General features: G+C 52.8%; 1 protein-coding gene across 2 annotated transcripts; it reads left to right on the top strand.

The window, feature by feature from the left end:
• Positions 1-5,185: 5,185 nt before the first annotated feature.
• Positions 5,186-21,510, top strand: LOC307094111 (solute carrier family 5 member 4; the record flags this gene model as incomplete). 2 transcript variants are annotated; one of them, XM_079762663.1, is made up of 15 exons in its annotated part: positions 5,186-5,320; positions 6,290-6,361; positions 6,850-6,954; positions 7,090-7,149; positions 8,121-8,225; positions 9,398-9,503; positions 10,973-11,053; positions 11,244-11,464; positions 12,275-12,410; positions 13,857-13,964; positions 15,482-15,632; positions 18,086-18,254; positions 19,726-19,941; positions 20,367-20,469; positions 21,296-21,510. In XM_079762663.1, the coding sequence occupies 15 exons, from the start codon at positions 5,186-5,188 to the stop codon at positions 21,508-21,510; spliced, it is 1,983 nt and encodes a 660-aa protein (XP_079618789.1). The 2 variants fall into 2 exon arrangements, with proteins under 2 accessions (XP_079618789.1, XP_079618788.1); XM_079762662.1 differs by having other exon boundaries at positions 20,367-20,472.
• Positions 21,511-22,825: the final 1,315 nt, after the last annotated feature.

The following is a 22,825-nucleotide window of genomic DNA, read 5'->3' as shown; positions in this document are numbered from 1 at the left end:
GAACTGCTGTCGGGAAGCCACTCCCACACATTGGGGACCAGAAGGGTCAGGAGAGAAGAGCTCTGGGTGAGGAGCAGACAACACACAACAGGAGGAAGGAGCTGAGATTCTGACTCAGAAATGTTCCTTCTGAGAATTCCCCCGACACGGGGTGGTGGGCGGGGCTCCATGACCTCCCGTGTGCTCCTGGGACGCCTGTGCTGCTGCTCCATCGAGTGTGACCTCCCTCCTCCCGGGGTCACAGGTCCCTGCAGAGGAGCCCCCCTGACAGAGCCCCACAGACGCTCCTCGCTGATGGAGGCTCAGAGCCAGCACCTCGGGGCCCAGGGGTTTTTGTCTCACTTCCTCGTCCTCTGAGACACTGTGGGTAACGGTAGCTACTCCCACTGCCAACAGCTGAAGCGCAGTAATAGTCAGCCTCGTCCTCAGGCTGCAGCTCCGAGATGAGCAGGAGCCCCGCATTGGCCGAGGCATCTTTGGATCCAGAGAAGCGGCTGGGGACCCCGGAGCCCTGGTGCTTATCTGAGTCTGATTTATACCATAAGAGATACCGGGGACGGCTCCCTGGCTTCTGCTGGAACCAGTCAAACCAGAAAGTACTAAAATTGGAAATACCACTCAGGGTGCAGGTGAGTCTGGCTGTGGCTCCTGGAGATGCAGAGAGGGAGGGCGGCTGCGTCACTGCAAACTGGGAGAGGGACCCTGCAGACACAGACACTGGTCAGTGAGGGGCAGGGACCAGGGGCAGGTTCCCAGGAGACTGAGCAGGAAGGGAAGAAGCCTGGTCCCAGGCCTGGCCCTACCTGTGCAGAGAGAGAGGAGCGCGAGGAGCAGAGGAGTCCAGGCCATGGTGCTCACAGCCCTGAGCCCACAGTGGGGCTGGGCTGCCCAGGCCTCCTTTTCTCCCCACCCTCTGCCAGAGGAGGGGCTGCCATGCAAATGGGGGTCCCTCCAGGGACTGCCCAGCCCCTCCCTGGGCCCTGGGGCTGGAGCTCAGCTCACACCCCAGACTGAGGGGCATGGAGGTGGGCTCTCACCTAGTGGGGCCCTGGGAGGAAGCACCTGCTGAGACAGCACATCACTGAGCACAGGCCCAGCCACAGGCCCAGGCTCCTATTAGTGAAGGTCCTTAATGGGCAGCTGCATTGGGACCACAGGAAGGTACCACAGCGCCCCCTGCTGGTGGCAGCACACACCTGCCCTTGGCCCAAAGCCCTGAGAGCCCAGCTGGCTCTGCAGCTCAGAGGGGACTGTCTCTGGCCACACACCCTGGCCGGGTCCCAGGTCCTGTGACCTGATGCCCTGTAGCGCTCCCTGCAGCCTCACTCCCAGGAGGAGTCCCGTCTGTGGGAGGCGCCATCAGGTACACAAAGGACAGATGGATGTGGTTTCCCCTCCAGTGAAGATGGTGCACAAGTGAGTGCACAGGGACCCTCATGTCCCACGTCACAGCCCAGGGACACCCCCATCTGGTGACCAGGACTCAGAGGGCTATTCAGGGAATTTCCCGGGAACACACTGAGGACCAAGGTCAGAGGAGGACGTTTCCCCAGACCTTCTACGTCATGAGGTGCACGTGCAGGTTCACAGAGATCTGATGCGACTGATGCATAAGCATCATGGGGATTGCAGGCCTCCCATTGGCCGGTGGGAGGGGTCACCGCTCATTCATTCAGGAATTGACTTTTATCACGTGTGTGGTGATCTGCATATCTGTGTCCTGTGTTTCTTGTTGGGCTTTTCTCAGGTGTCCTGACATTTGTTTATATTTTAAATAAAACTTTACCTCCATGTACTTTCTGACTCATTATTCTATTTTGTGACAAATGTGAGATTGTGATGTGTGTGGAGACTCCGTGACTGTCTGGGCAGGTGAACGCAGAAACCCTTACATCCTCACTGAATGGAAACCACAGCAGGAACTTGTCACTTTTCCCTGAATCCTTCACGTGAGGATGAACCCTGACCTAGGACCTGAGGAGCCCCAGGGAGGAGGAGGTGATGGAGGCAGCAGCAGAGGAGGGAAGAGGGGAGGGAGGATGTGACTGAGAGTCTGTGCTGGTTGGGACCCACCTTCTGTGGGTTTGTTCAGAGAAGGAGAAGGCTGTGTCCATGACCAGGGTGAACGCGAACATGTCAGATGTGATGGGTCAGGAGTAACACAGGGTCACACACATGACATGAATTTGTGGGGAAGCATGGCTGTCTGGGTGACCATGTGTAGTTGCAGACACAGGATGTGAGATGACAGGAAACACACGCTGGTCTCGGCCCCTGGCCCCGGCACAGGCTCCTGAGACCCTTGTCACTCCCTGGGGGACGGGCGGGCCTGTTGCTGATGAGGGGGCGCTGGGTGGGCTCCTGAGATTGACACCCAAGGGCAGACAGTAATCACCTCTGGGCCCAGGGGTTTTGTCTCACTTCCTCGTCCTCTGAGACACTGTGGGTAACGAAAGCTGCCCCCACTGCTATGGTATGTAGCGCAGTAATAGTCAGCCTCGTCCTCAGGCTGCAGCCCCGAGATGAGCAGGAGCCCCGCATTGGCCGAGGCGTCTTTGGATCCAGAGAAGCGGCTGGGGACCCCGGAGCCCTGGTCCTTATTAGAGTCTGAGTGGTAGTACAGGAGATACCGGGGAGGGCTCCCTGGCTTCTGCTGGTACCAGTATATCCTGTATCCATCAACATTGGAGCCACTGCTCAGGGTGCAGGTGAGTCTGGCTGTGGCTCCCAGAGATGCAGAGAGGGAGGGCGGCTGGGTCAGCACAGGCTGGGAGAGGGACCCTGCAGACACAGACACAGGTGGTTACTGGGGCCGGGACCCGAGTGTAGTTGCCTGAAATTCTGAGTCAGGGAGAGTGACACAGACTGTGTGGCTGCTCTGTGTCCCCGAGGCCTGTCCTACCTGTGCAGAGAGCGAGGAGCAGCAGGAGGAGAGGAGTCCAGGCCATGGTGCTCACAGCCCTTCTGGGTCCCCTGAGCTGGGACTGGGCCTCTGCCCGCATCTCTTATGGCTTCAGGGACCTCAGGTGGGCGGGGGCTGTTCTGGGAAATCTGTTTCCGGCCCTGGAGCTCTTTGCTCCACCTGACGGACCGGCTGAGGTCTGCAGCTAAGCTCTGTAGGCAGAGGGGGCTGATGGGTGTGGCTCAGAGTTTGCCCCCTGGGAGGGTCTAGGAAGGAAGCAGCTGCTGGCACCTTCCACAGACCTGTGAGCGGGAGACTCTGTCCCACCCACAGAGGACACTGCCGCTGAGTGCACATCGGCAAACCCAGGCCCCCAGGCCCCCGCCCTGGAACAGGTGGGCGATTTCACAGCGGCCCGCGCCCTCTGTGCCCACACTGGGTGAGAGCCACAGCACCGCCTGCTGCCCACCGGCAGAACTTCCGTTTCTCCGTGGAAATAATGTTAATGGCGCTGGCCTGAGGGGCTGGTCATGGTCATTCCAGACACATCTGTGGACCATGTCCTTTAGTGCCCCGGGGTCATTGGCATTAACACACATCCTTTACAACGGAGGTGTTTCTAGATGTTTAGGCGAAAGAGAGGCGGAAATAATGACCAGCATGCAGTGCGGCCTAGGCTGCAGTGAGGTGAGCGTGCAGAAGGCTCTAGGAACAAAGACTTGAACAGCGCAGGCAACGGGCAGGAGGGGACGGTGACCTGGGTTTGTATGGAGACCGGTGGTCCTGCTGGTGGACAAATCGAGAAAAATGAGGAGGTGGAGCAAGGTGGTCAGATGGAAAGAGACATCAAATAGTGTAGAGCAAGCACGTCAAACTCGCGGCCCATGGGCCGCATGCCTCGTGAAGACAGTGCAGAATGAAGGAAGGTCCCGGCCAGCCCCGATCGCTGGCCAGGCCTAGGGACCCTACCCGTGCACAAATTTTGTGCACCGGGCCTCTAGTTTCTCAGATTTCTGGGTTTCACGTTTCTTGGAGGCTTTTGTTGCTGGGCCACACCATGTTTCTTCGTTGCTGCTCCTCCTCATACAGAAGATGTTGTCCCTGGCACCCTGACACCCTGACACCCACCATGAGTCAGCCCATCCTGGGCACAGGATCCTAACAGATCCGCATAATAACCACTTCCCATCTTGTTAGCACGGGGAGCTAGATATTCGTAAAGGAAGGGAGCAGAGGGGATCAGACATCAAGTCTAATAAACCAACGAGCTGAATGGGACCATAAGCCTACTTCACCGGGATGTGGCAGCATTCGAAGGCTCCTCCCGGGACCGCTGCATTAGGATCTAATCTCGGAAGTGGGCAGGGAGGGTCATTACAGGTTTTCGCCGGGGGAGAAATAAAAAGGGCGGGAGAAACTCCTCAGCTGGGCTCAGGCCCAGGAGAAACCAAGATGGCACAGGGAAGGTGCTTCTGCTGTTAGGCATATGCAGTCGTGACCACAGGGGCCTGTCCGTTCTCCCCTCGGTTTACCTCTTTCCTTACACCTTTTCGTGCTGTGTCATTGAAGCCAATTTAGATTACTTGTTCCAGAAGAATATGGATTGCATAATTAACTTCACTTTCTTTTTTAAAAAAATATTTTTTTGTATTGATTTCAGAGAGGAAGGGAGAGAAAGAAAGAGAGAGGGGGAGCTAGAAACATCCATGATGAGAGAGACTCATGGATCGGCTGCCTCCTGCACGCCCCCCTACTGGGGATCAAGCCCGCAACCCGGGCACGTGCCCTGACCGGGAATGGAACCGTGACCTCCTGGTTCCTAGGTGGATGCTCAACCCCTGAGCCATGCCGACCAGGCAGTTTCACTTTCAAAGGTTATAATTCCTTGGTCAGGAATCTTATCTGATCTGTAAGGGACTCTTACCTCCTGTCCCTCCTGATTCTTTTCTGGCCCTTTCACCTCTGTCCTCCTCCTCCTGGTCCCCCGTCACCGCTCCCTAAGCCTCACCCCACCTGGTCACATCTTCTTGCGGACCCTGCCTTTCCACGCAGGGAACACCCCACTCTGCACCTCCAGTTCTCGCCCTCATTCCCACACTCCATCCGACCAGCACTGACCGCCGGAGGGCCGGGGTCTCAGGGCATCCGAGGGAAGGTGTAAAGGTCCCGTGCCCAGGAGCTGGTGCTGATAACGCGCCCCACCTGCTCGAGGCTGATCATTAACCCAGAGCTCATATAAGGAAAGGGCCCCTCCCGGGCATGGGGACAGTACCGCCCGCAGCCATGGCCAGCACCGTGAGCCCCAGCGCCGTGACCGGGACCCCGGGCCCCCCCGAGATGTCAGAGCGCATCCGGAACGCCGCCGACATCTCCGTCATTGTCATCTACTTCGTGGTGGTGATGGCCGTCGGGCTGTGGGTACGTAGGAGCCCAGTGGGGGTCTGGGGTGGGCGCATGGCTTGGGGTCACACATCTAAGGGAGGGAAAAGTGACGACGCTGAGGGAACAGTCCCAGCTGTCCCAGATGTCATTGTCCGCCTCTCAGAATCATGTTCTTTTTTAAAAAAATATTGTTTTATTGATTTCAGAGAGGAAGGGAGAGGGAGAGAGAGAAACATCAATGATGAGAGAGAATCATGGATTGGCTGCCTCCTGCACACCCCACACTGGGGATTGAGCCTGCAACCCAAGCACATGCCCTTGACTGGAATTGAACCTGGGACCCTTCAGTCTGCAGGCCAAGGCTTTATCCACTGAGCCACACCAGCCAGGGCAGAATCATTTTCTTGTATGCGGCATCAATAATGCTGACCCTGGCTTACTTTCTTCTCCTCACCCCACCCCGTGCACGGGGCCAGCCCTGGGAGCTCCAGGCTTCATCTGTTCAGCATCTCCAGCACAAGGCAGATTGAATAAGGGCATAGTTTGTTTTTTAAAATATATATATATATTTTATTGATTTCAGAGAGAAAGGGCGAGGGAGAGAGAGAAACATCCATGATGAGAGAGAATCATGGATCGGCTGCCTCCTGCACGCCCCCTACTGGGGATCGAGCCCGCAACCCGGACCTGTGCCCGGACGAGGAGTGGAACCGTGACCTCCTGGTTCCTAGGTCGATGCTCAACCACTGAGCCACACCGGCCGGGCGACCTTGTTTTTCTTATCTCACTGCTCTCATTTCCCTTCGTTATTTTCCCACTTTCTACCACGGTTGAGTTGGACGCTTAATTCGCTGGTGCTCCTTCTTTCTTTGGTAACGGATTGGAGGCCACAGATTTCCTTCCACACTCACAGCTCCAGAGACCCTCACCCACAGCGTTTTCCTGCTTTGTGTTGTGGGCAGTGTTACAGATATCCCACCCCCCCATTGTCTTCCCTCCGCGCAGGCCATGCTGAGGACCAACCGGGGCACCGTTGGGGGCTTCTTCCTGGCTGGCCGGGACATGGTCTGGTGGCCGGTGAGTGGGCAGAGCTCCCGGGAGATGAAGTGTGTGTGTGTGTGTGTGTGTGTGTGTGTGTGTGAGAGAGAGAGAGAGAGAGAGAGAGAGAGAGAGAGGGGGGGGGGGGGGGAGAGGGAGAGAAACATCAATGATGAGAGAGAATCATGGATCAGCTGCCTCCTGCACGCCCCCTACTGGAGATCGAGCCCACAACCCGGGCACGTGTCTTGACGGGTGGAAATCGAACTGTGACCTCCTGGTTCATAGGTCAACACACTCAACCACTGAGCCGTGCCCGCTGCTGGGCTAGATTTTTTTTTGTTAACCGTTCAAACACAGAAGAAATGTTTTTGGCTCACCAGCCATACGGAACCCGGGGTCGGCCCCGGGCGGTAGTTGGCCGGCTCCGGGCCTGAGGGGTGGGGGAAGCCTGGCCGTTTCCCCGTGGGCAGGAGGCCTGCTTGGCGTCCGTGAGCTCTGACCGCGTCTGTGCCCTTGGCTTCCAGATGGGCGCCTCCCTCTTCGCCAGCAACATCGGCAGCGGCCACTTCGTGGGGCTGGCGGGCACCGGGGCGGCCTCGGGCATCGCCACCGCCGTCTTCGAGTGGAACGTAAGTGAGGTCCCGGCGGGGACAGGAAGGGAGGACCGGCCGCCTTTTCTTCTCTGACCCCGAGGCCGTGGGACGCCGCGGCCCCAGGCCAGGCCAGGCCTCTCTGACGCCGGCCCTCCGCTCGGCTGCCCGCAGGCCCTGCTGCTGCTGCTGGTGCTCGGCTGGTTCTTCGTCCCCATCTACATCAAGGCGGGCGTGAGTACCCGGGGGCTGGGCACGCCTGGCCGGCACCCGTTTACCTGCTCATCCTCCCTGCTCAGTGGGTGGGACACCTGGGGGAGACCCTTTGTCCCCAGGTCTGTCCCCGGGTCTCCGGGCTTCCGACGGCCCCAATCCACTGCGTGCTGCCCGCCACTCCCTGGCCTTCCTGCTGCCTGGGCTCCCTTCGCCCACGTCCTCGCCCACTCGGGGCGTTTTCCTTCCTCCGGATCCGTGCTGTTCTGACACGTGCAAAGCGGTTTCTCCTTGTGCTGAGGCATGGGATGTACCGCAGCTCCGGTGGCTTCCCTTCCGCCTGCTCCGTCTCTCCGGGCCTTTTTGTTTGTTTGTTTTTTTAACATATTTTTTACTGATTTCAGAGAGGAAGGGAGAGGGAGAGAGAAACATCAATGATGAGAGAGAATCATGGATCAGCTGCCTCTGCACGCCCCACACTGGGGATTGAGCCTGCAACCCGGGCATGTGCCCTGACCAGGAATCGAACCCTGACCTCCTGGTTCCTAGGTCGACGCACAACCGCTGAGCTGCACCCGGCTAGGCTGCAAGTAACGTTTTAACTGGACTGCCACCGTTTGGGTGGAAATCATAGACATTACCCACTGAGCGTTGGCTGTGCATTAGGCGGCGGCGTGGGTATTTCCCATCCGCCGTCCTAGGAAAACCCTACTTTCCAGAGGAGAGGAGCGGAGTCCAGAGAGAGGGCCACTCGCTCAGCGTGACATTTCTAGTCCGTGTCGGCGCCGGGAGCCTGTCCCAAGGTGGTCCCATCCCAGCGCCCGTGTCCACCGGCCTAGCTGCTTTCCCGAGAGGATGCCTCCCTCCCCTCGATTCCCAAGGCGCCCACCCCGCACAAGCCCCCCCACCCCCCCACCCCCGTGTGCTCAGTGCGTGTGGAGTGACCCGGATGTGCTGGGAGCGCCGGTGAGCCCCTGCCGGTGTGTCCGCAGGTGATGACCATGCCCGAATACCTCAAGAAGCGCTTCGGCGGGAAGCGACTCCAGATCTACCTCTCCGTCCTCTCCCTCTTCATCTGCGTGGCTTTGAGGATCTCGGTGAGTTCCCTGCTCCTGGCGCGTTAAGCTTTGCAAGACTGCTCTTTAAAAATATATATATATTTGTATGGCTTTCCGAGAGGAAGGGAGAGGGAGAGAGAAACATCCGTGATGAGAGAGAATCATGGATCCGCTGCCTCCTGCACGCCCCACATTGGGGATCGAACCCGCAGCCCGGGCCTGTGCCCTGGACCGGGAATCGAACCGGCAGCCTCTAGGTGCACAGGACAGCACCCAACCAACTGAACACACCAGCCGGGGCCCTTATTTATTTATTTTCTTTAATCTAAGGCTGCCCCTACAAAATATACTTCACAAATACGTGTTGAAAGTGTCTAAAGTTGTTGTTGTTGTTGTTGTGTGTGTGTGTGTGTGTGTGTGTGTGTGTGTGTTTTAATTAAATTCCTTGGAGACAATCTCGGAGGAAGGCAGAGAGGAGTTTGAAGAGTCAGCAGCACTTGCAGAGAACAGAGAGTGATGGCTTGCTGCTGGCCCATCAGTGACTCATGAGGTCACGGCCTCGGGTGCCCAGTCTAGGCCGCTCCCGGGATGGCTGTCTGTTGAGCGGCGCCTGAGGCTGCCTGGCGCAGCGCGAGATCTCCCAGAACTTCCTGCCCATGCGGCGCTCTGTGCCGGGGGAGTGAGGATCCCTGTGCACTAGGAGTTCACCATGTGGTTAAGGAGTTAAGCATTTAACCAGAGCCCGAGCCAGTGTGGCTTATCGGTCCGTGGACCACAGGGTCCCGGGTTCGAATCCAGTCAAGGGCACGTACCTCGGTTGCAGGCTCGTTCCCTGACCCCGATTGGGGCTTGTACGGTGGCGGGGCAACCAATCAATGTGCATGTCTCTCTCTGTGTCTCTCCCCCTCCCTTCAGCTCTCTCCTAAAAAATCAATGCAGAGCCCTGGCCGGTGTGGCTCAGTGCATAGAACATCCGCCTGCTGGCTGAAGGGTCCCGGGTTTGATCCCCAGTCAGGGCACAGGCCTGGGTTGCCGGCTCGATCCCCAATAGGGGGCATGCAGGAGGCAGCCCATCCATGATTCTCTCTCATCATTGATGTTTCTATCTCTCCCTCTCCCTCCCTCCCTCTCTGAAATCAATAAAAATATACTTTAAAAAAAGAGAGAGAGGTTGAGGCTATGGGCTGAGGGACCTGCCTGTCCCCTTACAGTCAGACATATTCTCTGGAGCCATATTCATCAAGCTGGCCCTGGGCTTGGACCTTTACCTGGCCATCTTCATCCTCTTGGCGATCACCGCCATCTACACCATCACTGGTGAGTCCACTGCGTGCTCAGCTCAGCCCTGCTCTCTCCTGCTCGCGTCACCCCGACCGGCAGCGAGCAACCTCCACGTCAGCCTTGTCACCGCCGAGGCGGGGCCATCCCTTCATTCCCGCCCTGAGCGTCAGAGCTGGGAACACACACAGAGCTGGGAACGCGGGCCCTCGGCCTCAGTGCTGATCACCCTGACGGAGGCTAACGCGGTGACGGGTGGGACAGGGAAACGCTCTTGGGCTCAGCGACGTGTCGCGTACCCAGACTGGCATCTGGAATTCAGTGCATCCTACCCATGGGAGACCAGGATGAAATAGCAGCTCAAACATGAGAGTGGCAAACCCAAAACAGGGCCCAGATGAATACTGGAGCATGAGGGCGGCCTTGAAGGGCAGCATCAGAAAGGGGGGACTGGAACGGCGGGTTGATTGTGGGGAGAAGGTATGTGGCAGCGATCCAAACAGGTTTCCATGAACCAAACACATTGGTGGGGTGTCTCCTGCACACTCCCTTATGCAGAGTGAACTCTCCCGGCTCAGCTGGAAAAAAAAATAAAGAAAAAGGTAAAAGCTCGCACCATCCAGACAGTTCCGGAACCACGTGATGCAATGAGCATGCGTCTCAGAATAAGTGAGAGTGAGGGCATGGCTCTCCTGTGTGCAGGCGCAATCTTGTTTCCCCGCGACTCTCTCATGAAAGAAATGCTGGGTTTCCCTTTCTGACTCTGACGGCTCAGAGCCCAGGGAGTCTGGAGTTGAAAGAGAAGTTGTTATTGGTGGTGGTGGTTCTACGACATTGCAGCAAAATGCAGGTCAACAGTATTGTATGGTATTCCACTAATGCAGTGGTCGGTAAACCGCGGCTCGCGAGCCACATGCGGCTCTTGGGCCCCTTGAGTTGGGGCTCTTCCACAAAATACCGCGGCCTGGACAAGTCTATTTTGAAGAAGTGGCGTGAGAAGAAGTTTAAGTTTAAAAAATCTGGCTCTCCAAAGAAATTCCAATCGTTGTGCTGTTGATATTTGGCTCCGTTGACTAATGAGTTTGCCGACCGCTGCACTAATGAAACAAGGACATGTTCCAACGGTAGAACAAAAATGGCTTCGCCCAGGCTTTTAGAGCAGGTACCCCGTGTTAGAGGAAATTGAGGGATTGTTATGGGAGATTTTCAAGATATTAAAACATGGCCTGGCCCCCTACTTCATATCTAAAAGCGCACACAAAGGTAGAACTCTACCATAATTCATGAAACGTTGAGTCGAGGCACGGCGAGGAAGACAGAAGGACAATGAGAGACACGCCTTCCAAGGAGATAATGGTGCCGCCAGGAGCTGGTGGCCCAGCCAGGAGCTTGTGACTGTTTTCCGCTGAGTCATGGCCGGGGTTTGGGTAGAAGAGATCCTAAAGGTGAAGGCAAGTAGGGGCAGGCACCTGAGTCAAACATCCTGGCTCCTTTTCTTCCCTCCCCAGGGGGCTTGGCCTCGGTTATTTACACAGACACCCTGCAGACCATCATCATGCTCATAGGCTCCTTCATCCTCATGGGCTTTGGTGAGTGATGGCCGTGGGAACAGAGCCGTGGGGGTGGAAGTCATGGGGCTGTGGGTCCCGAGAGAAGGATCCTGAGAATACGACCAGGCTGATCAGCGGTGCTGGAGTCCTCCCACCACTCGGGGTCGTTAGGGAAACTGGGGGTCTTACGTTTCTGTGGGACATTGTCTTGTGGCCGATGCCGTTGCAGCATTTGCCGAAGTCGGAGGCTACGAGAGTTTTATGGAGAAGTATATGCATGCCATCCCGACCATAGTCGAAGGCGACAACCTGACCATCAGCCCCGCGTGCTACACCCCTCGGCCAGACTCCTTCCACATTTTCCGAGACGCTGTCACCGGGGACATTCCGTGGCCAGGAATGATCATAGGAATGACCATCGTGGCTGCGTGGTACTGGTGCACAGACCAGGTAAAGCGTGTGTGTGTGCGTGTGCATGTGCATGTGCGTGTGTGTGTGTGTGTGTGACTGTGTGTGTGTGTGAGACTGAGTGTGTGTGTGTGTGACTGAATGTGTGTGTGTGTGACTGAGTGTGTGTATGTGTGAGACTGAGTGTGTGTGTGTGTGACTGAATGTGTGTGTGTGTGACTGAGTGTGTGTGTGACTGAATGTGTGTGTGTGTGACTGAGTGTGTGTGTGTGTGTGTGACTGAGTGTGTGTGTGTGTGTGTGTGTGTGTGTGTGTGTGACTGAGTGTATGTGTGAATACCTTTATGTTGTTCTTTTTCTTCTCCTAGAAAATCATCTAGTTTCACCATTTAAAAAGTCAAACACTTTGCCCTAGCCGGTTTGGCTCAGTGGGTAGAGCGTCAGCCTGCTGACTGAGGGGTCACAGGTTCGATTCCGGTCAGGACACATGCCTGGGTTACAGGCTCGATCCCCAGTGAGGGACGTGCAGGAGGCAGCTGATCAATGATTCTCTCTCATCATGGATGTTTCTATCTCTCTCTCTCCCTCTCCCTTCCCCTCTGTAGTCAACATAAATATACTTTTTTTATAAAAAAAGAAAGAAAGAACCCTATTCACAGATGAGAAACCTGAAACTCGCAGAAGTCGAATGCTCCTGTAGGAGAAGCAGGGATCCAAATGCGGATTTTACTCCAGAGCTCACTCTTCTCTCGCCCTCGCCCCACTTCCTATGGGCACGCTAATCCCTGAGGAGGCGCGCCCTCCTGCGACGCGGCCTCCGGTTGTCCCATGACGAGGCGTGTTCTCCCGGCAGGTCATTGTGCAGCGCTGCCTGTCCGGCAAGGACATGTCTCACGTGAAGGCCGCCTGCATCATGTGCGGGTACCTGAAGCTGCTGCCCATGTTCCTCATGGTGATGCCAGGGATGATCAGCCGCATCCTGTACACAGGCAAGTCCTGCGTCCGTAAGGTCTCATCATTGATGCTTGAATTACAAACTGTGGTTTTAAGATGTTTTAGGTCAGCTGAGAGTAACTACCAGTGTTGAAAATCTCCCTTAAAAATCTTTATTATGCCTGAGCCGGTGTGGCTCAGCAGATAGAGCGTCGGCCCGCAGACCAAAGGGTCCCGGGTTCGATCCTGGTCAAGGGCATGTACTTTGGTTGCAGGCTCCTCCCCAGCCCGGGCCCTGGTTGGGACATGTGCAGGAGGCAACTAATTGATGTGTTTCTCTCACATCGATGTTTCTCTCTGTCTTTCCCTCTCTCTTCCACTCTCCCTAAAAATCAATGGAAAAATATCCTTCTGTGAGGATTAACATAAATAAATAAAGAAAGAAAGAAAGAAAGAAAGAAATAAAAACTGCCATCTTTTCTTTAAAAAAAAAAAAAGTATTATGAGGAGTCAAGGAAACATAGCAGAATATTTCTTGCCTAATCCGGGACCGCTGGTGTTTACTGGGCAATCCATCAGCTAGCACTACGCTCACTCCATGTTTTCTCAACGGGGCATGGAGAAAACGTGTTTATTTACCTGAAAACCTGTGAAGATGAGCATCACGTGACCGGCATGCCTGCTTATTGCAGCGTTAGAGTGTTGTCGGTAGCAATAAAGAACGGATAGATACCCAACAAGGAGGGAGGAGCCAAAGAGAGGATCGTTCACTCTCTCAAAACTTGGGACAATGCTGGCGTCATTCTGTTGGGTGTAAACAGCAGACGATAAAATATCACCTCAACAATGATAAATTGTGCAATAAGCACATTTCTCTCCGGAAAGGGATTAGAAAGGAATAATCAACTAAGAGAAGCTCATGTGCGAAGGCGGTAGTATTCTGGGTGACTGTTTATGTCCAATTTTTCTATCTGTTTTCATAATGTCATTTTAGCTAAAATATCAGCAAGGTATCGTGCAACTGCCACAATGAATGAGGCATCATCCCACCAGGGGCAGTCACCCCAACATCACAAGGGGCCCCTCTTCTTGGATGTGGGAGAAAGACACGGGACTGAATGATGGCACACAGGGCCAGCTGCCCGAGCTTTGTGCTGCTGTTGTGTGATCTGTGCTCCGGGGAGGACGTATGCTTTTGTGGCTTTCCTGGAGGAGGGGTCGCTCCCTCTAATGCTCTCATGCTCCAGCTGGGCCACATCCTAAGGCAGAGCCTGCCCCGCAGGCCAGTGCCAGGGGAGCTACAGCCATGACACTTCGAAAGGTGTGTTCTAGCCAAAGAGGAAGCAGATCGATTGTACGCAGTTCGAAGTTGAGCCTCAGTTTCCAGGCAAACATCCTTCCTCTAACTCATGACCTTACAACTTGTCACTGCGGCCAATGGTGGTAGATCCTACCTGTCTGGGCCCCACTCACTGAACCCACTTATCTGGCTTCCTCTTCAGAGAAGGTGGCCTGTGTTGTTCCCTCTGAGTGTGTGAAACACTGTGGCACTGAAGTCGGCTGCACGAACTACGCCTACCCAATGCTGGTGATGGAACTGATGCCTGACGGTAAGAAAACGTCCTGCCCAGGTAAATGGGTAAAGAAAGTGTGATGAGCCCTGGCCAGTGTTTCTCAATGGTTAGAGCATCGGCCTAGGAGCCAGAGGGTCTCAGGTTTGAGTCCCAGTTTAGGGCACGTACCTGGGTTGCAGGTTCCATCCCTGCCCCCAGTCACTGCTCCCAGTGAGTGTGGGAGGCAACCCATCGATGTGTCTCTCTCAAAGACAAATACTGCACGATGTCACTTCTATGTGGAGTCTAAAGAAATAGAGAAGTAGAATGGAGGTTGCCAGCGGATGGGGAATGCAGAAATAGGAAGATATTGGTCAAAGGGTACAAGCGTTCGGTGATGATATGGATAAGTTCTGGAGACTCCAGCATAAAGACTGCAGTTAATAATAATGTCTTGTGTGCTTGAAATTTACTAAGAAAATAGATCTCAAGTATTCTCACAACAAAACAAGATATTAGTTACTATGTGAGGTGATGACTGGGTTAATTAGCTTGATACACCTTAAATACATGCAAATTTCATTTGTCAATAATTCTTTCTTCCATTAATTCAGTTGTCTTCGTCAGACATTTCTTAGACATCTCTTCCATAGGCTACCAAATATAACCCCTATTAGAAGAATCCTTACTCCCTAAGATTCAAGATAATCATGATCATTTAAATGATAGATTTGTCCATAAAAGAGCTTCGTAGCCCAAAATAAACAACCAAACAAAACAGAAACAGACGCAGCGATACAGAGGACAGACGGATGGCTGCCAGAGAGGATGGGGGTTGAGGGACTGGGTGAGGGAAAGGTGAAGGGATGAAGAAGCACAAACAGGTGGTTATGAAACAGTCCCAGGGATGCAAAGCTCAGCGTAAGGAATAAAGTCAATAACATTGCGATGACTCGGAATGGTGCCCGCTGGGTACTGGGAATACAGGGGGAGCACTCTGTGATGATTTGACCACTGTGCCATACCCCTGAAACTAAGACAAAATAACGTGAAATAGAAGTTCTCATTTAGCCCAGCCAACTCAGTCTCCAGTGCTGGGCATGCAGGAGGCAGCTGATCAGTGAATGTCTCTCATCATCGGTGTTTCTCTCTCTCTCTCTCTCTCCCTCTGTGAAATCAATAAATTATTTTAAGTTATAATTTAAAGAGTTGCATAGCCATGAGCTTATAAACACAGAGAACTAGACGTTAACTATTTATCAGGAAGCCAACAGCTCAAAAAAAAAAAAAAAAAAAAAAAAGATGGCACCACACTGTTTCCTGTCTTCCAAATTTAGGTTCCAGCAAGTAAGCTCTAAATTTGTATTTAGAACTAAAATTCTCTACTGGATTATTCTCCGATCACCAGGAAATATGCAGAAAGTGCTACACGATGGCACGTATTCGTGGGCACATGAGTTAGGAAACGGTCCGCGTGACACTGTTACCTTCCAACAGCCCTCTGGTTTGGCAAGGTGATCACAGCTCATGGCATCCGGCTCCTAACGCGTGGTTGTCTCCACTTCCGGCCGCAGGGCTGCGAGGCCTGATGCTGTCCGTCATGCTGGCGTCTCTCATGAGCTCCCTGACCTCCATCTTCAACAGCGCCAGCACCCTCTTCACCATGGACCTCTACACCAAGATCCGGAAGCAGGCCTCGGAGAGAGAGCTCCTCATAGCTGGCCGGTGAGAGAACCCCGGTTTCTGCCTTAAATTTCTCTGGAAAGGTAGAGACATAGACGTGACATAGAGCCACCTCATGTTGGGGCTCAGAGAAACCACTCATAGAGTTCTAGAGGGGGGAAAGGGACATGAGAGGACATTGAACCCAACTCTCTCTCTTTCCAGATACGAAATTTGGGGCCATACTTTCCAAGGAAATAGTTGCTCTTTCAGCTTTTCAAATGCCTCTGATGGTCTCTTTCCTCCTCCCCTCACACCCGCTCCCAACCACATCTTCGTGAAATCCCATCAAGGTCTTTCATGGGGGTATAAAGTTTCCATCTGCTCTCACAGGTTAAGGCATCATCTCTAGAAGTTTCCATGCATATCACAGGCAGGAAGTAACAGATTAGGGACCTCCACACACTACTCCAGATGAGTTTGCCAACTGCATTCTTTAAAAACGGGGTGACAAGAGAAACGAACCCCCTCTTTAAAAGATGGTGCGTTGCTGACAGTAGTAACAATCGCTTTGGTAAATGCAGCACCTGGGAAAATTCCAAGGGCTCGGTTGGTCCAGATCGTGGCTCTGGATAAAAGCTCCCGGAGAGGAAGACCAGGAAGGCCGCTGTGTTTCTGTGGTAGAAAGAGCGTTGGGCTGGAATTCAGTAGGTCCAGGATGCAGTAGTCCACTGATGGGGCAACGATCTTGGCTATGAATCCCTTCTAAGTCTCAATGATCAGTTAATGAGTTTCTCTTTTCCTCTCTTTCTTATCAAATGCCTACTATCTCCCAGAATACAAATATGAAAAAAAAATGGCATATATATGAAAAATAATGTCATGCTTCATGGGATTTAATGCCTTTGTGGGGAAGATAGATCATAAATATGTTCTATATCTGGTGACAAAAAAAAATGCTAGGAAGATGCCCAGTCGGCGTGGCTCCGTGGTTGAGCATCCACCTAGGAACCAGGAAGTCACAGGTTCGATTCCCGGTCAGGGCACAGGCCCGGGTTGTGGGCTCGATCCCCAGTGGAGGGCGTGCAGGAGGCAGCCGATCCATAATTCTCTCTCATCATTGATGTTTCTCTCTCTCTCTCTCTCTCTCTCTCTCTCTCTCTCTCTCTCTCTCTCCCCCTTCCGCTCTGAAATCAATAAAAACATATTTTAAAAAACACTAGGAAGAAAATTAAAGCAGGATTAAAGGATGGGGACTAACTTAAGACAGTGCTCAGGGGGTCCTCCCGGAAGAAGTGGCATTTGAGCAGAGCCCTGGGGAGAGTGCGGGGGGAGCCCCGAGGCTCAATGTGGAGGAGGGAGCAGTAAGTGCTGCCGGAAGTCCTCCCCAGTCAGGTGTGGGGCGTGTGTGAGAGGACAGCGAGAGGTGAGGTTGGCCCGTGAGAGCGATAGGCAACAGATCGGAAAGGTGGGGGTTCAGGGAGATCATGCAGGCTACTCGGGCCGCGAGAGGACTTTGGATTTTATTCTGCGTGTGCCAGCAAACAGCTGAAGATAAGAGAGCACAGGAGTCACACCATTTGCTTTCGGGTGATGATGGCAATGACCATGGGAGGTGTTATTTCTCGAGTCTTGACTGTGTTCTAGGCCCTGTGCTCGGACCGCCCATGGTTTATCACGCTTAGTTACCGCAAGGTTGCAGACGTTTTGTAAAGCTTAAATGAGACCCTGTGCCTCAGTCTCCCGCCCAAATGCTTGTCCCCCGTTCTCCCAACTCCCACCTTTCTGTTTCAGGTGAGCACAGACCAGCGATGGCCTTTTACAGAGAGTCCCGTAAATTATTGTTACTTGTTTATTCATATGACAAGCACAGAAGAATATGGCGAAGTTTTTTTAAAAAATGAATCAGTCTTGCTCCCTGACCCCCAGGAGCAAAACCGAATAGATTTTTACTGCATCTCAATATTTTAGCCAATTCCTTCTACCCGCCAAAGTACTCAAGCAGCAAAAACACACAAATTAGCATTTCTGGCCAGTTAACCTCAGCATGCTGGGACAGAGGGAGGGTATTCTCAATTCTAAAGCGTGCGTCCTGACTCAGTTTCTCTCAAGCTAGGAAAAAAAAGACCAACATAGGAGTCTGCTTTCTGAGTCCTACAAATAATTACTTAGAACTAGTGCTGTGCGTTTCTTTTTCTAATTGCTATGGTGCATGAACTGCATTAGAGAATTATTAACCAAACGCTGACATTGGAACTGTTTTTATAAATGAACACTTAATCTCATCGTTGAAGCTATTAGGACTGATTATAGGCTAGCAATTGCTTTATTGGCATTTTACTCGCAGATCGTCCTAAGCAATGGCCTGGCATGAGGTCAAGGAGCTTGAGTTTCTTGGGGGGGGGGCGGGGGGAATATCAATGAATGGCCCCAAGAATGAATTCAAGAACTGAAGCACAATGGACATACCAGTGATGCTTCCGCTTACGAATCCCATCCTTTTGTTTGCTTCCCAGGCTGTTCATCATCCTATTAATTGTCATCAGCATTTTGTGGGTCCCGTTGGTACAAGTATCTCAAAACGGACAGCTGTTTCATTACATAGAATCCATTTCGAGCTACCTCGGGCCGCCCATCGCCGCTGTCTTCCTGCTCGCCGTCTTCTGCAAACGCGTCAATGAACAGGTGCGTGGAAGTGGGAGACTGTTTTTCCCGCGGGAGTGAGAAACACATCTTTCTCTCCCTGGGAGGAAAATGCATCCTTTCCACCCAATTTATACAACTCGAGGCCCGTCAGCTCTGCAAATTGTGACACATGAGTCATCGTTCTGTTCATTCTACAAAACAAGTCACGCGTTTTTGAATCCATGTGCAACATAAAAGTCAAGGTCAACTTAAGCTTGGGTCAAAGTAGACTGTACAGGTTTCCCCCGCTATCCGTAAGCCGAAATGGCATAAAGTGAAGGGGCATTGACCCTTGATTTATATGGAAATTTTTTGAGCATTTCAGACCCCAAAAAATATCCTCTCTTATGCTTTTTTAAAAAACTTTTTTTAAAAAATACTTATTTTTATTGATTTCAGAGAGGAAGGGAGTGGGAGGGAGAGATAGAAACATCAATAATGAAAGAGAAAGAGAATCATTGATCGGCTGCCTCCTGCACGCCCCCTAGTGGGAATCCAGTCCACAACCCGGGCATGTGCCCTTGACCAGAATCAAACCCAGGACCCTTCAGTCTGCAGGCCGACGCTCTATCCACTGAGCCACACCAGCGAGGGGCCCTACCTCTCTCAGGCCTTTGATACATGAGGACACATCTTGCTAACGGACTCACAAAACAAATCCAGATGAAGCACAGACGCTCACAGACACCGCGCAAAGCTAGGCGGCCCGATGCTGAGATGCTGGGTGTGGTTCCGGGGAAGGAGCTTGCGGGGGGGGGGGGGGGGGGGGGGGCGGCGGGGGTCACTCTCATCGCTCCCCTGCATGTGCCTCTGTAAGGGCTCACCGAAAACAGCTCATTTCGACTTTTTTCATAAAAGGTTAGCGAAAACAGGTACTAACGTAGGTCTTTCGTGAAGGCCAAGTGGCGCATAATGCGAATTTCTGAAAAGTGGGGCATACCTGTAGTGCCCCCCCCCCCCCCGCCCCCGAGTTGGAGATTGAACAGCGCCATGGTGTTTCAAGGCCACGGAGGGAGACAGGCCACTAGCAATCCCACGCATCGGCATCTTTTCCCTGCCGTGCTGGCCTTGCCCGAGAGGTTAGCCAGGGATCGGTTCTTTGTTGTTGTTGTTGGTGGTGGTGGTGTTAATCCTTATCCAAGGATACCTTTCCACTGATTTTTAGAGAGAGTGGAAAGGAGGGGGAGAGACAGAGAGAAACACCGATGTGAGAGAGACACATCCATTGGTTACCTCCCGTAGGCACCCCAACCAGGGCTGGGGATCAAGCTGCAACCCGTACGTGCCCTTGACGGGAATCGAACCCAGGGCCCTTCAGTCCAGAGGCCGGTGCTCTATCCACTGAGCCACACCAGCCAGGGCCATGCGTAGTTCTCAGTGGAGAAAGCAGGAAGGACGGCAATGATGACCTCCTAGAATGAGCGTCCCCTCTTCTCTGAACCCCCTGGCTTTGTTCTTGCTTCCTTTGCAGGGAGCCTTCTGGGGCCTCATCATCGGGCTGCTGATCGGCCTGTTTCGGATGATTGCGGAGTTTGCCTACGGAACAGGGACCTGCTTGGCCGCCAGCGACTGTCCCAGAATCATCTGCGGCGTGCACTACCTGTACTTCGCCATGATTCTCTTCGTAGTTTCCATCGTGGTCATCCTGGGAGTCTCTCTGCTGACCAAACCCATTCCTGATGTGCATGTGAGTAATGAGAAACAACTAGATGCTCCTTTTATTTTTTTAAATATATTTTTATTGATGTCAGAGAGGATGACGGAGAGAGAGAGAGAGAGAAACATCCATGACAAGAGAGAATCACTGATCAGCTGCCTCCTGCACGCCCCACAATGGAGATGGATCCTGCACCCTGGGCATGTGCCCTTGACCGGGAATCGAACCGTGACCTCCTGGTTCATAAGTCGATGCTCAACCACTGAGCCACGCCGGCCGGGCCAGAAATAATGTAAAATGGTGTGTGTTTGTGAATGAGTGTGGGAGGAGCCCTTTTCTTTGCTGTGTGTGTTTTCCCGCGCTGTGTGGCTTTTTGCACTATACGGTAAACGCACTGTTATGTTATTGTCAACACTCGCTCATCACGAATGGGCCTGTCTGTGGTCTCTGGGCAGCTGTATCGCCTGTGCTGGGCTCTTCGGAACCGGACAGAGGAGCGAATCGATTTAGACGCAGAAGAGCAGAGACGGGAAGACGCTGCCGATGATGCCGATGAAGGTAGTGTCTGGTTTGCCTTTGGTTTGAGAACTCTCTCTCTCTCTTGCTTTGAACCGTTGATGTATCGCTCTAGTGTGTTTACATGGTGTTGTTTGTAGGATGTTCTCTATGTCAAGAAACTCATTACTACTAAGGATATCACACCCCGTGTGATATAAGATGCAAATGTTTTCCCCAGCTTGTCGCTTGTTTGACTTTGTCTATTGGGCTCCATGCTATGCAAAAGTTTTCTATTTTTCTCTTAATATATTTTTATTGATTGCAGAGAGGAAGGGAGAGGGAGAGAGAGAAACATCAATGATGAGAAAGAATCGTGGATCAGCTGCCTCCTGCACGCCCCCTACTGGGGATAAAGCCTGCAACCTGGGCATGTGCCCTGACCGGAATCAAACCATGACCTCCAGGTTCACAGGTCAACGCTCAACCACTGAGCCACGCCGCCGGCCGGGCTCCATCTATATATATAAAAGGCTAATATGCAAAGTGTCTCCTTGGGAGTTTGACTGGGAGACCAGGAGTTCCATCGCTTGCTATGATGTGTGCTGACCACCAGGGGGTGGCATGGAATGAAGGAAGGCCCCAGCCGGCAGCTGGAAGGCCCCGATCGGCCCTGATCGCCAGCCAGGCCTAGGGACCCTACCTGTGCATAAATTTCATGCACTGGGCCTCTAGTTCTTCTATAAGCGGATTTATCTGTGTTTTCTCAGGGATACTCCTCCTAAGGCATAAGAGTAGTGGTCGTCATTCTTTGCCGTCACCGCACGGCCTTGACGGGAGTCGGATTTCCCGAGCTTTGTGATGGTTCGTTTATCTTTCTTTGGTCCAGATGATCCCGGGGAAACGCCAGGGTGTTTCAGGAGAGCCTACGAGGCATTCTGCGGTTTGCAGAGGAGAGGCCCCAAGCTGAGCAAAGAGGAGGAAGAAGCCCAGAGGAAGAAGCTGACGGACACGTCGGAGAAGCCCTTCTGGAGGACCGTGGTGAACGTCAACGCCATCCTGCTGCTGGCCGTGGCCGTCTTCGCCCACGGCTATTTCGCCTGAACCCCGCCGGAGCCTCCAGGGGATTTATGAAGCGGAGGACCTCGTTGGCCTTTCACGTGTGGAGTTTGTTGTGATGCGACAGGGAGACAAGCAGTTGCTAATTTCACCCAATAACTCTAGGCATGACTTTCAGCGTTTGCTGTTCCTTTGTGTCCGTGGAGCAAGAGTGGATCATTTAAGAAAGCCAGTGAGCTGACTCCATATGTGGGTGTGCATAGACTAGGAGGATTTGGGAATAAATTATTTTTGTATGTAGCTCATCGGATAGATTGCCCTGCGTCAAACTTGCTTCCTGCTATTTCCAGAGATTTCCACGTAGAAGGACTACCTCCCCCTACTCTGCCTCGCGTAGGACCCCCTCATCGGAAAAACAGTGACATTGTCCTCCCCAATTCACCTCGCTGATCTCAGGGGCTTGAAAAATAGGAAGAGTTCCTAGTAGTTGAGGGGAAGAGAGCTGGAAATGCCCGTGGTGACTATTTTTACAAACTTTTTAGAAATTACTCGTTTCTGCCTTCAATAAACTTATCCCCCTCTAAAAGTTAGCATATCGAGCCATTGATTTCTTAAACCACTTTATTAAAATATAATTCACATACCATAAAATGTATCAATTTCAAGTGTACAGTTCAAATAGGGGGTTGGGGGGCTGGGTGAAAAAAAGGTGAAAGGTTATGCAAAAACAGCATATATATGTATATATGTATATATATACGCACACATGCATAAATATAACAACACATAGACACAGACAACAGTGTGGTGATAGCCAGAGGGAAAGGGGGAGTGGGGAGGGGAAGGGGGAGGGGAGAGGGGTAGGCAAAGGGGGATAAATGGAGACAGAAAGAGACTTTCTTTGGAGTGCTGAGCGCACAAGGCAGTGGGCAGATGATGTTTTATTGAGCTCCACATTGAAACCTGTATGGTTTTATTCACCAATGTCACCCAATAAATTCCATTGAAAGATAAATAATAAAGTGTGCCGTTCTGTGTGTTTTAGAATGGTCACCGTTGTGCAGCATCGCCACAGTTTAATTTTATAGATTAATGTTAGCTAACCAGTTTTGGCTCAGTGGATAGAGCGCTGGCCTGCAGACTGAAGGGTCCCAGGTTCAGTTCTGGTCAAGGGCACGTACCTCGGTTGCGGGCTCCTCCCCGGCCCAGGCCTTGGCCTGGTGTGCAGGAGGCAACCAATCACTGTGTCTCTCTCACATCGATGCTTCTCTCTGTCTCTCTCTCTCCCTTCTACTCTCTCTAAAAATCAATGGAGCCGTAGCTGGTTTAGCTCAGTGGATAGAGTGTCAGCCTGTGGACT

The sequence above is a fragment of the Cnephaeus nilssonii genome (assembly GCF_951640355.1).
Source record: "Cnephaeus nilssonii genome assembly, chromosome: 22".
Taxonomy (NCBI): domain Eukaryota; kingdom Metazoa; phylum Chordata; class Mammalia; order Chiroptera; family Vespertilionidae; genus Cnephaeus; species Cnephaeus nilssonii.
The sequence above is the reverse complement of the archived record's forward strand: the minus strand, read 5'-3'. Positions and strand labels throughout refer to the sequence as shown.